Source organism: Dendrobates tinctorius, unplaced genomic scaffold (assembly GCF_039654945.1).
Source record: "Dendrobates tinctorius isolate UK_male_01 unplaced genomic scaffold, ASM3965494v1 ptg000069l, whole genome shotgun sequence".
NCBI lineage: Eukaryota > Metazoa > Chordata > Amphibia > Anura > Dendrobatidae > Dendrobates > Dendrobates tinctorius.
In genome coordinates, this window is record NW_027361737.1 from 25,597,542 (window position 1) to 25,615,179 (window position 17,638).

Here is a 17,638-nt window from a genome sequence, read left to right on the forward strand (position 1 = left end):
GGCCGACACCGACAAAGTAGGCGGCCGTCTGCTGTCATTCAGAATGGTTCAGCGGTTTTTATTTAAACCTTTCTTTGTGGTTCCAAAGAAGGAAGGAACGATGCGGTCCATACTGGACCTCAGGCTGTTAAATCAGTTTGTCAAAGTATGGCGATTCCGAATGGAATTCTTCTGGTCGGTGTCGCTTCTATGCAAAAGGGGAGAGCCCCTATCATCCAGCAGTTCCTGCGTTTTGCAGTTCGAGAAGAACACTTCTAGTTCGTTGCCTTGGCCTTCGGTCTTGCCACCGCCCCCAGGGTCTATACCAAGGCCATGGCGGCTGTCATGACCATTCTCCACGCTCGGGGAATGGTGGTACTGCCGTATCTGGACGACCTGCTAATCAAGGGTCCATCCCTTCCAGCCTGCGAGAAATCCGTGGATATCAAAGTAAATACACTTTCTCGCCTGGGTCTGAAGATAAACTTTGAAAAGTCTTCCCCAACACCGGTCCAGCAGATTTCCCTTTTGGGAATGGTCTTGGACACTTCCCGCGGGTTGGTTATTCTCCCTCCAGAGAAGGCCCGAGCTTTGCAACAGGCAGCGCGGACTATTTCCCGTCCGGTCTCTCATTCTATTCGTTTCAGTATGAGCGTTCTCGGAAAGGTGGTGGCAGCAATGGAAGCGGTGCCATTCGCACAATTCCATCTCCGCCCTTTACAACAAGCCTTGCTGTTGACTTGGGACAAGAACCCGTCTTCCCTGGACCGTCGGTGCCTTCTGTCCCTGCGGATCAGACAAGCCCTCAAGTGGTGGACAGTGAAATCCTCCCTGAGTCAAGGGAGGTCTTTTCTCCCAGTACGATGGTTGGTGGTGACCACAGACGCAAGTCTTCTGAGGTGCGGTGTTTCGTCACCACACGGCACAGGGTCATTGGTCAATTCGGGAGTCACGTCTCCCCATCAACGTCTTGGAGATACGAGTGATCAAATTAGCCCTACTGAGTTTCCACCATCTCCTCAGCAGGTCTCCTCATCAGGATCCAATCCGACAACGCCACAGCTGTAGCGTATATCAACCGTCAGGGGGGTACTCGGAGCAGGATGGCCATGCACGAAGTGAGTCACATCCTCCATTGGGCCTAGACCAGCTGTTCGCCCATCTCAGCGATCCTCATCCCGGAGATAGACAATTGGGCTGCAGACTTTCTCAGTCGCCAAGCCCTTGCCTCGGGAGAGTGGTCTCTTCATCCAGAAGGTTTTCAGCAAATTTGCCGTCGTTGGAGCACTCCGGATGTGGATCTTATGGCCACAAGGCTAAACAACAAGATTCCACGATTCGTTGCCTGATTGTAAGATCCAGGCGCCATCGGAGCCGACGCCCTAGTTCTATTGTGGCACCAGTTCCGGCTCCCGTACATCTTTCCCCCTCTCCCCTTGCTTCCGAGGGTCATCAAGAAGATCAGAGCAGAGGTAGTATCAGTGATCCTAGTTGCGCCAGATTGGCCGGGCATGGTACGCAGAACTAGTAGAACTAGTCGCTGACGTCCCTTGGTGACTTCCAGATCGCATGGATCTCTCTCTCGGGGTCCGATTTACCACCAGAACTCCGGGGCCCTGTCTTTGATGGCGTGGCCGTTGAATCCTGGATTCTAGCACAGGCTGGGTTTTCTCACGACGTGATTTCCACCATGATTAGTGCTAGGAAGTGCGTGTCCATGCGCATTTATCACCGCACCTGGAAAACCTTCTTTTCATGGTGCAAGGATTATGGTTGATGCCCCCTAGTGTTTTCCATTCCTGCCATATTGGAATTCCTTCAGTCAGGATTAAAGTCAGGCCTCGCGCTTAGCTCGCTCAAGGGCCAAATTTCATCCTTGTCAGTGCTATTCCAATGCAAAATTGCCACCAAACTTCAGGTCAAGACGGTTCATTCAGGGAGTTTCTCATGTAGCACCTCCCTATAAAGGGCCATTCGAATCATTGGACCTTAACTTGGTTCTCGGGGCCTTACAGGAGGCATCTTTTGAACTGTTGCAGGACGTACCACTACCTATTCTCTCTTGGAAAGCGGTCTTTCTTGTGGCAAGTATGTCAATCAAACGAGTTTCGGAATTGGCGGCCCATTCCTGCCGTCATCAGTTCCTGAATTTTTATCAGCACAAGGCAGTTCTCAGGACGTCCCCGTCCTTCCTGCCCAAAGTCGTATCCTCTTTCCATCTCTGAGTAAGTTGTTTTGCCCTCCTTTTGTCCGGCACCTGTCCATCGCATTGAGAAGGCTCTCCACACCCTGGATGTGGTTAGGGCTCTGAGACGGTTCATCTCGCGGACGGCTCCCTTCCGCAAGTCAGATGCCCTGTTCATACTTCCAGAGGGGCATAGGAAGGGTCTAGCCGCTTCAAAAACCACGCTAGCCAGATGGATTTGCTTGGCTATTCAGGAATCCAACTGTGTCCGGGACACACTTGTCCCAGCAAGGATTAAGGCGCATTCTATCCGCTCAGTGGGCGCCTCTTGGGCCATTCTGCTCCAGGCGTCGGTAGAACAGGTCTTCAACGCTATGACTTAGTCCAGCCTACATACCTTTACAAAACATCACCAAATTCATTCTCAGGTCTGTCCGCAAGGCTGCGACTTGGTCCAGCCTGCATACCTTTACAAACATTGCCTAATTTCATTCTCAGGCCTCTGCGGATGCTGCTCTTGGCAGACGCATCCTGCAATCGGCAGTACCACAGTGTTGAGTCAGGGTACATGGGGTATTAGCAATTGTATGTTCCCCACCCAGGGACTGCTTTAGGACATCCCACTGTCTGTGTCCCCCAATGAAGCGTAGGAGAAATAGGGATTTTTGTGTACTCGCAGTAAAATCCTTTTCTCCGAGCCAATCATTGGGGGACACAGCACCCACCCTGTTTGGCCTATTGGCTCACTGTAGCATTTATTAGGTTTTGACAGAGTTATGATTATTGTCATTCGTTTAATGCTCCTGCTTTTTCACCGAACTGGGGAATTCCCAGCCAGCGAGAGGGTGTATACTGCAGGGGAGGAGTTAACTTTTTTCTGTGTTTACTTAGAGTCCTCTTAGTGGCAAGCAGCATAACACCCACTGTCTGTGTCCCCCAATGATTGGCTCGGAGAAAAGGATTTTACTGTGAGTACACAAAAATCCCTATTTTTATTCATTTATTTATTATTTTTTTATTTTTATTCATTTTTGGCTTTATTATTGTTTTTCAGTTTCTTTATTTCATTTATTCATCCTTCTATTTTTCTTTTTCTTTACTTTTTTATTTCTCTCATTTGTATTGTTTACATGAAAAGTTTCCCCCCTTTGCGGCATGCCGCTCTTTTACAAGTGTTTGATACACATGTCTGTGTAGCTCATATATCAGTTTTGTGCAGCCTGCCTCCCCCAGGGTTGGCTACTGTGCACGCGCATTCTCTGTGGTGAGGGACGGCGTGCCTTCAACATATGTGGTATCTATCCTGCAGGATATTGCGCAAGTGCAGTGATTACATTCCCTGAGCCTGCGCGCCAGTTTCTTTGTTTGTTCCTCACTGCTTTTGATGTGGTGCTTACTGTGTGTGCGCGTGGACACAGAGCGGGCGCATGCGATGTCTAACAAGATGGCAGTCATCATGTTTGTTTGTCTGCCTCCCTGCCGGCCGGCTCTTTTTCAGATGACTGATTAATTACTTGATTTATGGTGCATATATACTCTGCATTTCCGGGTTTCAGCACTTCACTTTCCCTGAGTAAGCCACACGTGGTGTGGTGTGGTGTGGTGTGGCGATACGCGTGGGTATTTATCCCACATCCGCTCCCCTTTGGTGTTTAGGACTCCATTCTTTGACCGGCGGATTCTGTTATCCGCTTGCCTGAGCCATTTTACTCTGTCACCCTCTTTATGGAAGCATGGTAATATTCTATGAACCGCTGCCCATGCTTCTCTTTAAGCACTAATCTGTCAAAACATTTTTTTTAGAGATTTTTTAGGGATCTATTTCACATTTACTGCTCATTTGTTGCAGTGTAATAGTGTGGTGTCAAGTTCAACTGTGTGCAGTGCGGATTTCTTGAACCCAGTTATATACGTTGATGTTTGGAGTCTCTTTTGCATGTTCATTGTCATGCTTTCACCTGGGGGAGTGTGTTATGTGAGATGTCATGACCTTTATTACAAGTTATGACGAGTTTGTGTAATTTTAAATGCTTGCAGTTTGTATATGTAGTTTTTGTATTCAATAAAAATATATTTTTTATTTTTTCTCTAGTCGTTTTCACAGTGGGTCCTTAGATCCCTACCGATTGCTCAAAAGACCTCTTAGAAATGCACAGCTTAGGAGACAGGATTCTGGCCTTCCACTGCATCCGCTATGCTCTGCCTTCTCTTCTAAAAAGTCTTTTCAACTGCGGTTGGTGGTCTCAGAACCATATTCCCCTCTTATCTCCTCAGAATTATTAGGCATAAAACATAACAAACGTTAAAAGTTTAGTTTGAGATGCATTTACAATGCGGCCCATTAGAAACCGTTTGGTCTGTCTAAACAAGCTGTCGATCATCCGATGCAGAGGCAAAATGTTTGACAGATCGAAAACATTTTCAGCTTGCTTAAAGGGAGTCGGTCACCCCCAAAATGCTAATTAACCTGCATAAACATTTGCGATATATATATATATATATATATATATATATATATATATATATATATATATATAGGAGACTTAGCCCCTAAAAAAATTATATACAATTTAGCTTACAGAGGTTGCTGCAATGATTCGCCAGTGTGTGAGCCGGAAACGACGGTCAATTTTCGCGATTTGCATACTCCCGACCGAGAGACTGCAGACTTGTCATTCTAGACCCGAAAACGCCTTTAATATTTGCTGAAAAATCTACTTTTTAATATGCAAGTGAGAGGGCTTTGGTGCACCCTTAGTTTAGCCTATGTATTGGTGCACTCTTACGCCCTTATATTTCCATATGAAAGCCAGTCCCTTGTCCTGATTGACAGAGCTTATTTAGTAAGAGCAGTAGCTGTCAAAAACCACTTCATGTTCTGCACTTTCGATAACGGTGGACACTAGATTAGCACAGCAGCGCATTCCAAGTGTCAGCGCGGGTTTGCACAGTGTAGCTGTGTGCGCATACTGATGCCAGATTCCTGCGTGTCTGCATCCGACACTTGATGCCCAGGAAGAGTAGCAAGCAAATTGCTTCAGTGAGGAGTAGATGGCCCTGTGATATGTGCACCTTGTCTGCTCATTTAACACCTTTCCAGTCTTAAGTGAAGCCGATCAAAGGGCAGCCAAAGACAGCAAGAACCAGTTGTCTGAATGAATCTGCGTTTATCCAGTGTCAGTGTGCAAGCACAGACGTGCAAGCTGATTTTAGTCAGCACTCTCTTTTACCAACGGCGCCCTGTCAATTAAGATAAGACTGGCCTTCATATACAAATAGGATGGCGTAACGGTGCGCCAAAGCATCAGCCATGCCAAGGGTGCACTGAAGCGCGCTCATTTACATATTAAATAAAGTAGATTTTTCTGCAAATATTAACCCCTTCACGACCAATGACGCCACATAGGCGTCATGAAAACTGGTATCAATCTGACCAGTGACGCCTATGTAGCGTCATGACTTTAAAGCCCCCCTGCGGGTCGGGTGACTTAGGTCACTGAAAGGTCACCTGATCCGCAGATACAGGGGGCTTTGTACTTCACCACGTGAGTCGTGGCTTCGCCCACACGTGGCTATGATTGCTCTGACTGGCTGTTAAAAGTGAAACAGCCAATCAGAGCGATAGTAATATTTCATCAATGAAAATTGATGAAATATTACAATCCAGCCATGTCCGACGCTGCTGTAGCATCGGACATGGCTGGTGACAACGATCAGCCCCCCCCCACCGGTTGACATCTGCCCCCCCTGCTTCCCTCCGCTCCCCCCGCCTTCCGATCGCCCACCCCCCCGGTACTCACCGAGTGCCGCTATGGCTCCCGATGTCCCGCGGTCCCGGACCATGGGCGCCGGCCGGCTGCAATTTCCTTTCATTTTGATCACAGTGATCAAAATAGAATGAAAAGTAAATACCCCCCCCATTTATCACCCCCATAGGCAGGAATATCTAATAAAATAAAGAAATTATTTTTATTTTTCCATTAGGGTTGGAAAGACGGTTAGGGTTGGAACGAGGGTTAGGGTTGGAATTAGGGTTTGAATTGGGGTTAGGGTTGGAATTAGGATTAGGCTTGTGGTTAGGGTTTTGGTTAGGGTTGGGATTAGGGTTAGAGGTGTGTTGGGGTTATGGTTATGGTTAGGGTTGGGATTAGGGTTAGGGCTGTGGTTAGGGTTGAAGTTAAATTGAGGGGTTTCCACTGTTTAGGCACATCAGCGGGTCTCCAAACGCGACATGGTACAACCATTGATTCCAGCCAATTTTGCGTTCAAAAAGTCAAACGGTGCTCCCTCCCTTCCAATCCCCGACGTGTGCCCAAACAGTGGTTTACCCCAACATATGGGGTATCAGCGTACTCAAGAAAAATTGTACAACAACTTTGGGGTGTCTAATTTCTCCTGTTACCCTTGGGAAAATAAAAAATTGGGGGCTGAAAAATTATTTCTGTGGAAAAAAATTTTTTTATTTTCTTCTCTGCGTTATAAACTAATGTTAAGCACTTGGGGGTTCGAAGTGCTCACCAGGTATCTAGATAAATTCCTTGGGGGGGTCTAGTTTCCAAAATGGGGTCACTTGTGGGGGGTTTCTATTGTTTAGGCACATCAGGGGCTCTGCAAACGTAGGGACGACCGCAGACCATTCCATCAAAAGTCTGCATTTCAAAACTTCACTACTTCCATTCCAGCCCTTACGTGTGCCCAGACAATGGTTACCCCCCATATATGGGGTACCAGCGTACTCAGGACAAACTGGACAACAACTTTTGGGGTCCAATTCAGCCTGCTACCCTTGTGGAAAAAAAAATTGCTGGCTAAAAATCTTTTTTGAGGAAAAAAAATTTATTTTTTATTTTCACGGCTCTGAGTTATAAACTTCTGTGAAGTGCTTGGGGGTTCAAGGTGCTCACCACACATCTAGATAAGTTCCTTGGGGGGTCTAGTTTCCAAAATGGAGTCATTTGTGGGGGGTTCCACAGTTTAGGTACATCAGGGGCTCTGCAAATGTAACATGATGCTCGCAGACCATTCCATCAAAGTCAGCATTTCAAAATGTCACTACTTCCGTTCCGATCCCCGACGTGTGCCCAAACAGTGGTCCCCACCCACATATGGGGTACCAGCGTACTCAGGACAAACTGGACAACAACTTTTGGGGTCCAATTTATCCTGGTACCCTTGTGAAAATAAAAAATTGCGCACTAAAAAATAATTTTTTGAGGAAAAAAAAATTATTTATTTTCACGGCTCTGCGTTATAAACTTTTGTGAAGCACTTGGGGGTTCAAAGTGCTCACTATGCATCTAGATAAGTTCCTTAGGGGGTCTAGTTTCCAAAATGGGGTCATTTGTGGGGGAGCTCCAATGTTTAGGTACACAGGGGCTCTGCAAGCACGACATGGCGTCCGCTAACGATTAGAAGTAATTTGCATTTCAAAAAGTCAAATGGTGCTCCTTCCCTTCTGAGCCCTGCTGTGCGCCAAAACAGTGGTTCCCCCCCACATATGGGGTACCAGCGTACTCAGGACAAACTGGACAACAACTTTTGGGGTCCAATTTCTAATGTTAGCCTTGTGAAAATTAAAAATAGTGGGCTAAAAAATCATTTTTGAGGAAAAACAATTTTTTTTTATTTTCACTGCTCTGTGTTATAGACTTTTGTGAAGCACTTGGGGGTTCAAAGTGCTCACCACACATCTAGATAAGTTCCATAAGGGGTCTAATTTCCAAAATGGGGTCACTTGTGGGGGAGCTCCAATGTTTAGGTGCACAGGGGCTCTCCAAACGCGCCATGGTGTCCGATAACGATTGGAGCTAATTTTCCATTCAAAAAGTCTAATGGTGCTCCTTCCCTTCCGGACCCTGCCGTACACCCAAACAGTGGTTTATGACCACATATGAGGTATCGGTGTACTCAGGAGAAATTGCTCAACAAATTTTAGGATCCATTTTATCCTGTTGCCCATGTGAAAATGAAAAAACTGAGGCTAAAAGAAAATTTTTGTGAAAAAAAAAAAAGTACTTTTTTTTTTTAACAGATCAATTTATGAACCACCTGGGGGTTCCAAGTGATCATTATGCATCTAGATAAGTTCCTTGGGGGGTCTAGTTTCCAAAATGGGGTCACTTGTGGGGGAGCTCCAATGTTTAGGCACACAGGGGCTCTCCAAACACGACATGGCAACCGTTAATTATTCCAGCATATTTTCCATTCAAAAAGTCAATTGGCGCTCCTTCCCTTCTGAGCCCTGCCGTGCACCCAAACCATGGTTTATGACCACATATGAGGTATCCGTGTACTTGGGAGAAATTGCCCAACAGATTTTAGGATCCATTTTATCCTGTTGCCCATGTGAAAATGAAAAAAATGATGCTAAAATAAAATTTTTGTTTGAAAAATTAAAATGTCCATTTTTTCCTTCCACTTTGCTTTAGTTCCTGTGAAGCACCTGAAGGGTTAATAATCTTCTTGAATGTAGCTTGAGGGGTGCAGTTTTTAGAATGGTGTCACTGTTGAGTAATTTCTGCCATATAGACTCTCAAAGTGACTTCAAATGTGAGGTGGTCCCTAAAAAAAATGGTTTTGTAAATTTTGTTGTAAAAATGAGAAATCGCTGGTCAACTTTTAACCCTTATAACTTCCTAACAAAAAATATTTTGTTTCCAAAATTGTGCTGATGTAAAGTAGACATGTGGGAAATGTTATTTAGTAACTATTTTGTGTCACATAACTCTCTGGTTTAACAGAATAAAAATTCAAAATTTGAAAATTGGAACATTTTCTAAATTTTTGCCAAATTTCTGATTTTTTTCACAAATAAACGCAAAAATTATCGACCTAAATTTACCACTAACAGCAAGCTAAATATGTCAAGAAAAAACAGTCTCAGAATCGCTAGGATCCGTTGAAGCGTTCCTGAGTTATTACCTCATAAAGGGACACTGGTCAGAATTGCAAAAAATGGCCTGGTCATTAAGGTCAAAATAAGCTGGGTCATGAAGGGGTTAAATAATGACTCCGTTAATTTTTACTCCCCAACCTGTGTAAATTTTAGTGTAGTGTAACGTCTGTGTGATGATATACTCACCGATTGCTGTCCTCTCATGTACCTGACTCCATAATGACTTCACATCCACAGCTAGTCTCTGCAGACTTCCATCTTCACTCGTCTTCTGCAGCACATCCTGACATGGTGCCCTTACATTTGTCATAATTTTCCTGAATAAAAATAACCACCTATGCTGTACCTTAAATACCCCCTATGCTGTTCCCCCACACAGTCCTCTTACCTGTACATGGCCTCCACACTGTCCTCTCTTACAAAATATTCCCACAGACTCACCTTATATACTATGACCACCACACTGTCCACCCTTATTTGCTATGACTGTCACACTTCCCCCTTATAAACTAAAATGCCTCACTGTCCTCCCTTATAAATAATATTCTGCCTTTTCTTCATACTGAGATTCCCATGCTTCCCCTTCTTCGTAGTGAGACCCTTCACGATGCTCCATCTCCAATGAGACCCCCTTACTGCCTTTTCTGCATACTGAGACCCTTCACACTGCTCCACTTTTCATACTGAGTCGCTCATGCTGCTCTCTTAGACTCCCCTAACCTATGAATGCTTACCTGTTTCGCTGTCTTCTTTCTGGCTCCTGTCCTCCTCCAGGCTCTGGTGTCTGCTGCACTTCTGATGACTTCAAATATATCGGCAGCGTTTTGCAGCACCTTGCAGCAGGGAGCTCATTGGCTCTTCTCTGACCCCACAAGTGCTGGCGCTAGTATTTTCCCGGAGTCAATCCACTCCTTGTCTGTGATTCTATATTTGTATTTTCATTTAAAGACGAGAATACAAATGAATCGAGGTGCGCACCTCCCCCTTCCTCCGAAAAGACCACGGATTTATCACATTGTCTAACAGAGGAGGAGGGAGTTTAAAAAAAAATTGTACTCCCTCTCTTTGCGTCTGCCCCCCTGCAGCCTGCCGCCATAGGCACTGAACCTCTGGTGCTTGGTGGCAAATTCGGGCCTATTTGATAAAGACCATGTTTTGGTCAAAATGTTTTATGATATGATGGCAGAACTTTTTTCACCTGGATCGGATGCTGCTCTCTTTCATTTTTTTCTATTATATCATTAACTCAAAACTGAAAATAAAGACAAAACAACAAACACAAGATGGATTTCATCATCAAGGTATCATTTTAATCAGTATAATGAAGCCGAACTGACACTGTCTGTAGTTTACTGTGCATAATCCTGCTGACAGGATCCTGTGGCAGATATTTACATGGTGGCCATAGACTACATAGAGTGAAGACACTATACCCAAGCAGCTCACTGCTTTAAATATTACGATATTCAGTTCTCTCTTCCTGGAGCATTTTTAGCTCTGACCTTTTAATGAATGGAAACCCAGGTCATGATGGACCTTGCACTGTTAAAAGATAGTTGCAAACATGTGATAGAAGATAGATACTAAAGTTAGGTCATGCCATGTAAAATCAGAGTCAAGCTTAGTTGGCTTTTCTAGGTTAAGATGACCTGGATAGTCTCTTATGCCTCATTATCCAGAGCTGTAAGGGTATGATTCTATGTTCAGGATTTGCTGCGGATTGGACTCTGTGTACATCCGCAGCGTCCAGATGTTACAGCATAGTGGTGGGGATTATATGAAATCCCGTCTGCACTATATGTGCAAGAACGCGGGTGACACACCCGAAATTACGGACATGCGGCGTGTCTTTTTAGACTGCAGCATGTCTGTTTATCTTGTGTAGACGCTCCGTCTACGCATGATAAATTCCACCGTCTATGGATACGATGCAGTGATACCGCAGGTTTTCAATGAACACATGCGGTATCTCCGTGCGTAGAAAGAGGGGCGGCACTTTGGGCGGAGCGCGGTTTCTGCAGCGTCCAAAGCGCCGACAATACGCTGCGTGGAAACATACCCTTAGAGAGTGAGTTTTCAGTACTCTGCACATCTGTGTATTATAGGGGTTGTCCTTCTTTCTCCATACTGAATTGGTCCAGATTATGGAAAGATTGTAATGTCCATCTCATTCGGTCACATTTTTAAAAAGGCAGATGGCCTGTAAAGGGGCACTTTGGATAGTTATCCCATTGCTGTGGAGAAAATAAGGTTTCACCAGCCATGTAGTTACAACTCCAGATCCTTATGGACACTGACTTATATTCAGTCTTAAACATGGTACCACAATTAAAGTGCAGTATATTTTTTATAATGATGCTCTTTTTCATATGCTATAATGAACCAGTGGTCAACAGTGTAGAGTGTTTTGTATCGTGCCTTATCATATACAAGAAAATAATGCAAAATTTTTTGTAGATTGAACAGGAAAGAAGGGAAGCAGAACTGAGGGCAAAGCAAGAAGAGGAAGAACAATGCAGGCGCCTAGAAGAGGAAGAGCGAAAACGGAAAGAAGAGCTAGAACTGGCGCGGCGCAAGCAGGTATTATATTTAACTTTTGTACATAGAGGTATGTTAGGTATCTATAAGGGCTATGGCGTCTCCTTGCCAACTTCTGACGGTATCCAAGTAAAGTCAGCAGGACATCTGTGAACATTTAGTTCACGGAAATCTCTGGAATTAAAGGTACAGGGGTTTGGCCCTTTATACCTAATTGGCCAAGGCATTATTTTATTATTTTCTTTTAACTGTTAACGCACAATCCTTGCCATTAAAATGTCATACCGCACATTTAAACTTTCAGGAGGAAGCCCTGCGGCGACAGAGAGAGCAAGAGTTGGCGCTCAGGAGGCAGATTGAGGAGGAAGAGCGAAAAAGGGAAGAGGAACGAAGACTCCTGGAAGAAAGGAGGCGTCAGGAAGAGGAAAGACGAAGACAAGAAGAAGAGAGGAGGAGACTGGAGGACGAGAGAAAGAAGCTAGAAGAAGAAAGGAGGAGAAAAGAGGAAGAAAAAAAGCGGGAAGAGGAGGAGAAAAGAAAAAGAGAGGAACTTCAACGGAAGCAGGTACAATTGAAGCTCCTGTATACTACTGGACGTAATCCCATAACGCTGCTGAAAGATGTCCAGATTTTCACACTTGGTGAATGCGCACCTTTGATATGATTTCAATTTTTTGCCTAAAAAATGTAATATTTCTTAAATTAAATGATTGAGAAGAAAGAGGGGAAACACAAAGTGGTGATCCGATAGCTGCTACTGCGCAGGCGCCGGTGGTGCCATCTTGCTAGAGAGAAAAGAAATTTCCTCCTCCATAATGGTGCCGCCTGCGCAGTAGCTGACGGTGCCATCTTGCTAGAGGAAAAAAAAAATTTCCTCAAAGATGGCGCCGTCGGCTCCATCTTCAACTAAGAATTTCTCTAGCAACATGGAGGCACTTGCACAGTAGCAGCTATCGGATCACTTAGCTCCTCCGAGATGGCTCCACCTGTGCAGTACCCGGCGGCGCCATCTTTCTAGAGAAAAATAAAACTCCTCCAAGAAAGCGCCGCCAGCTAAATACCAGCTATCAGCGATTGCCGATAGCAGCTACTGTCCCGACGCCATCTTGGAAGGGGATTTTTTTTCCTTTATCGCCTCATTGGGGGACACAGATTACCGTGGGTGTATGCTGCTGCTGCTAGGAGGCTGACACTATGCAAAACAAGAAAATTAGCTCCTCCCCGGTGGTATATACCCACCGACAGGCACCAAGTACCTCAGTTTGTGCTTAGTGTCTGTAGGAGTCGGACCGGGATCTCCCCAGATCCGCACTTAACAATTTTCTTTTTAGAGTTTAGTTGTGTGTATTAATTTTTCCCTTTTATGTTTCAGATTCAGCGTCAGGAAACAGGGTGTAAACTTTCATCCTGCTTTCCCATATCAGGCGGCTGAGCGAGCAATGTGGTGTTACCCACATCGCAACTCTCAGTATCGCAGGCAGGATCTTTTCCCTATCACCCTCGGGTGCCAGGGGCTGATGACAGGTGGCCGGTCCTAGCCGATTCCCTTCTCACCCCTCTCCCGGGACAGGGCAGAGAGGAAGACGGCGGTCACCAACGGTGACTTTTCCCCTTCTAGCAAGAGGTTGGCGCCGTCTTCTGCACCATGCGGATGGTGCGGGTACAGAGGATCTACTCTCCCAGCCTTCTCTCTATTCATGGCCCCCTGCGGTCATCCTCTTTAGGGACGTCATATAAGCTGTCTGAATGTCCCCTCCAGCCCCGCACCCAAAAATGGACTAAAGATGACCCCTCCAGCCCTGCAATCCCTCAGGGACTCTGGATAGCAAGTACATTCCACATGGAAGTTATCGGGGTTGGCGCCTCTACACTTATCTGTTTCAAATTCCCTCCCCTTTTTTCTGCAGGCGCGCATTTCTCTCCCATCACACTCCTCCCGGGGGCTCAGCAGTGGGCTGCAGACAGCGATTCCCGGTTCCTTCCCTGCTGTTTCACGGGCTCCCGATACCCCGTCGGTCATGATTCTCAGGGGGAGGAAACCGCTATATTCACTTTTAAGCCGCCTCCTCTCCGCTCTGCGCGCGGTCTCTTCGCGCCTTTATTAGCCCATCACAGGGTTAATTTCTCTTCAGCGCCGTCAGACTCCCCCCTTAACTGCGCCCCCCCCCCCTCGCAGCCTTCTCCCAATCACGTGGCTCGGCTATGGTCTGTCTGTTTTTTCTGGGATCTCGTGCTTTTACTTCAACGGATCTCTGCTTGGGGGACACAGCGGCGCCCTGCTGCGCATCTGAACCTCGGTAGGTTCTGCTCTGCTATTGTCCTGAGGCTATAATTAGCTCCCCGCGGCAGTTCCCTCTCAGATACGTGCGGTCATACTGCTGTAGACTACACATATTCCCAACCCTGCAAGGGCTCTCTGTTCTAGACCCACCGCTATCCTCTACGCCTGCGCGCACTGTAAAAAGAAGTGGGCGTCAGGTCAGTCGTCCCCCTTCTGTCCGTCCTGCAGCCCTTCCACTATGTCGCCCATCAGGAGCACTCCGAGTCCCATACTGAGAGCTCTCCACCGCCCCCAGAGTGGGCCGTTGCAATGTCTCAGTCTGTCTCTGACTTGACTAAGGTGTCTCAGTCCTTGGTCCAGGTCTTAGGGTAGGTGCACACGGTGCGGATTCTGCTGCGGTTCCGCAGCGTTTTTGCAGCTGCGAGTCCGCAGCAGATTCTGCTGCGTTGTACAGTACCTTTATTTCCTATGAAAATTAATGCTGTGCACATGCTGCAGATTTTTCCGCGCGGTTTTGCTGCGGTTTACAATCCGCAGCATGTCAATTGTTTGGTGCAGAAACGCTGCAGTTTTACACCTCATCCATTATGAGGTGTAAAACCGCAGGGCAAAACAGCAGATAGTCCTGCGGATTTACCTGCGGTTTTCTCTCCAAAATCCGCACACCAAAAAAACTACGTGTGCACATAGTCTCAGAATGTTTACCTCAGCTATCTACAGCCACCTGTGCACCGACCGCCTCTCACGGTGAGTCGCCTGCACCTGACCGCGACCTACAGACAGACAGACTGGGTAGAAGTTCTAGGAAGCGGGCTCTGTCTGGCTCTTCTTCCAGTTCGCAAGGTCCTTCTGCTTCTCCCAGGCTTCGTTCCTCGTCTCCTTCATCAGAAGATGACCTTAGGTCAGACGATGATTCCCAATCTGGATCTGACTCCGAGGCAAACAACATGTCTAAAACACGGGACATGGTTGATAGTCTCATATCGGCTATTTTCCAGACCCTCAAATTAAAGGAGGACAAGGCACCCCTTCAGGAATGCTCTGTTTCCTTTAAGCGAGCGAAACCTCCCTCTCGAACCTTCCTAATCACAAGGAGTTCGATACTTCTTTATCCAAACACTGGGAACACCCTGAGAAACGTTTTTCAGGCCGCAAGTACTTGGATGTGCTATATCCCTTCGATGCGGACCTGCTTGCAAAATGGACCAAAGCTCCCGAGGTGGATCCACCAGTTTCCCTTCTTTCTTCTAAGACGGTTCTATCCCTTCCGGATGGGGCATCGCTTAAAGATCCAACAGATAGGCAAATTGAATCGCTGGCTAAGTCAATTTTTGAGGCATCCGGCGCCTCCCTCTGTCCTATTTTCGCCTCCGTCTGGGTGGCGAAAGTCATTTCAGCTTGGGCAAAAATTCTTTGCAGGGGTATTTTAGCGGCAGCTCCTCAGGACGAGCTGGGGGAACTTGCAGACCAAATTAATCATGCTGGTAAATACCTTTTGGCCGCCTTCTTGGATGCGGCCGGCTGCGTAGCAAGAGCTAACAGCAACATAGTAGCCATACGCCGTATCCTTTGGTTGAAGTCATGGAGTGCGGACACCACTTCTAAAAAGTCGCTCACCAACCTGGCATTTCACGGTTCTAGGCTCTTCGGCGCCAAGGTGGATCAGATAATTTCAGATGCCACTAGGGGTAAAAGTACCTCCCTTCCCCAGTCTCGGCCTAGGTGTTTTTTCAACAGAAAAGCTTCTCGGCTGTTTAGATCCTTTCGCCCCTTCTCTTCCACAGAAGGATCATCCCAGCAGGACCGGCCCTCCGCTTCTAGAGAACGGAGAAAACCATCGTGTAAACCCGCTCCCCGCTGGAAATCAAGGGGCCAATCCTCCAGGTCTTCAGGCTCCCGGTCCGGTAGATTTTCCTCCAAGTGACGGGTCACCCCCACCTGGAAATTTTTCCAGGGTGGGAGGCAGACTTTCTTCCTTCATGGACGCGTGGCTGTCTGTTGTCGACGACGCTTGGGTCAGGGAAATCATCATTTCCGGATACAAAATAGAATGTTCTTCCCCCCAAGAAGACTCTTCTTCCTGTCTCGACCTCCAAGACAGCGGTCCCAGATTCCAGGGTTCCTTCAGGCCGTCTCCTCCCTTCTTTCTGCCGGAGTTATCGTTCCCGTTCCTTCAAACGAACGGTTTTCAGGGTTTTACTCGAATCTCTTCGTAGTCCCAAAAAAGACGGCTCCCTTCGTCCAATCTTGGACCTCAAGTTGCTCAATCGTCACGTGAGGATCCTCCACTTCAAGATGGAGTCCCTGCGCTCGGTGATAGCCTCAATGGATCCCGGAGAGTTCCTCTGCTCGGTGGACATACAGGATGCCTATCTCCACATCCCTGTTTGTTGTTTGCAACATCAGAGATATCTCCGCTTTGCTATTCAGGAAAATCACTATCAGTTCACGGCCCTTCCCTTCGGCCTAGCCTCCGCTCCCCGTGTCTTTACAAAGGTGATGGCAACAGTCATGGCCATCCTTCGTTCCAGGGGGATTCTCATCATCCCTTATCTGGACGATCTCTTGATCAAGGGCTCGTCCCGCCAAGACTGTCTTCAAAGTCTTCAGATAACCGTGGATACTCTCGGCCGCCTCGGATGGATAGTCAGCAAAGAGAAGTCCATCCTGCACCCTACTCAGCGTCTGACCATTTTGGGCATGGAGTTCGACACGAATCTAGCCCGGGTGTTTCTACCGAAGGACAAATTTTCAGCCCTTTGCCAGGGAATCCGATCCCTAAAACGCTCAAGGCCCATTCCCCTTCGGTCCTGCATGAGAGTTCTGGGAAAGATGATAGCCTCCATGGAAGCAGTGCCTTTCGCACAATTTCACACTCGTCCTCTCCAGCTGTCCCTCCTTTCAGCCTGGGACAAGACCTCTGTTTCTCTAGATCGCCCCATACTCCTGCCTCTCAGGGTGAGGCAATCTCTGACTTGGTGGACATTATCGGCGTCAGTTCTCCAGGGAAGGTCCTTTCTTCCGCCTCAGTGGCAAGTCATCACCACCGATGCCAGTCTCCTAGGATGGGGGGCGGTTTTCCATTGGGAAACGTCAGGGCACTGGAACGCCCAGGAGACACTTCTTCCCATCAACCTTCTGGAAATCTGAGCAATCTTCCTTGCTCTCCTCCGCTGGCAGCCTCTCCTCGTAGGGAAACCAGTCCGCATTCAATCGGACAACGCCACGGGTGTGGCGTACATAAACCACTAGGGCGGTACTCACAGCAGGCAGGTAATGACAGAAGTGGCGAAGATACTGCGTTGGGCAGAGCGTCACGTTCCGGCGATCTCCGCCGTTCACATTCCAGGAGTGGAAAATTGGGCAGCCGACTTCCTAAGTCGCCAGGGTCTAGCGCCAGGCGAATGGTCCCTTCACCCCACAGTCTTCTATCAGATATGCCAGCGTTGGGGCACCCCGGACGTCGATCTCATGGCATCTCGGATGAACCACAAAGTTCCCCACTTTGTAGCCAGGTCCAGGGACCCTCTAGCCGTCGGTTGTGACGCCCTCGTAATTCCGTGGTCCCAGTTCCAACTTCCTTACCTGTTTCCTCCTCTTGCCCTGATTCCAAGGGTGGTCAAGAAAATAAAATCAGAAAACATTCCAGTAATTCTGGTGGCTCCAGACTGGCCAAGACGACCTTGGTACGCGGAGCTGGTGAACATGCTCGCGGACGTCCCCTGGAGGCTTCCAGTCCTTCCAGATCTTCTCTCTCAAG

At 47.2% G+C, this 17,638-nt stretch overlaps 1 protein-coding gene across 6 annotated transcripts in view; it reads left to right on the forward strand.

Moving 5' to 3' along the window:
• The window catches only part of GIGYF2 (GRB10 interacting GYF protein 2), a 270,607-nt gene that overhangs the window by 205,119 nt on the left and 47,850 nt on the right, over positions 1–17,638 (forward strand). For all 6 annotated transcript variants that reach the window (XM_073581241.1, XM_073581243.1, XM_073581238.1 and 3 more), the window contains 2 exons: positions 11,517–11,639; positions 11,902–12,162. In XM_073581241.1, coding sequence (XP_073437342.1) covers positions 11,517–11,639; positions 11,902–12,162 — 384 coding nt within the window. The remainder of the gene's footprint in view (positions 1–11,516; positions 11,640–11,901; positions 12,163–17,638) is intronic.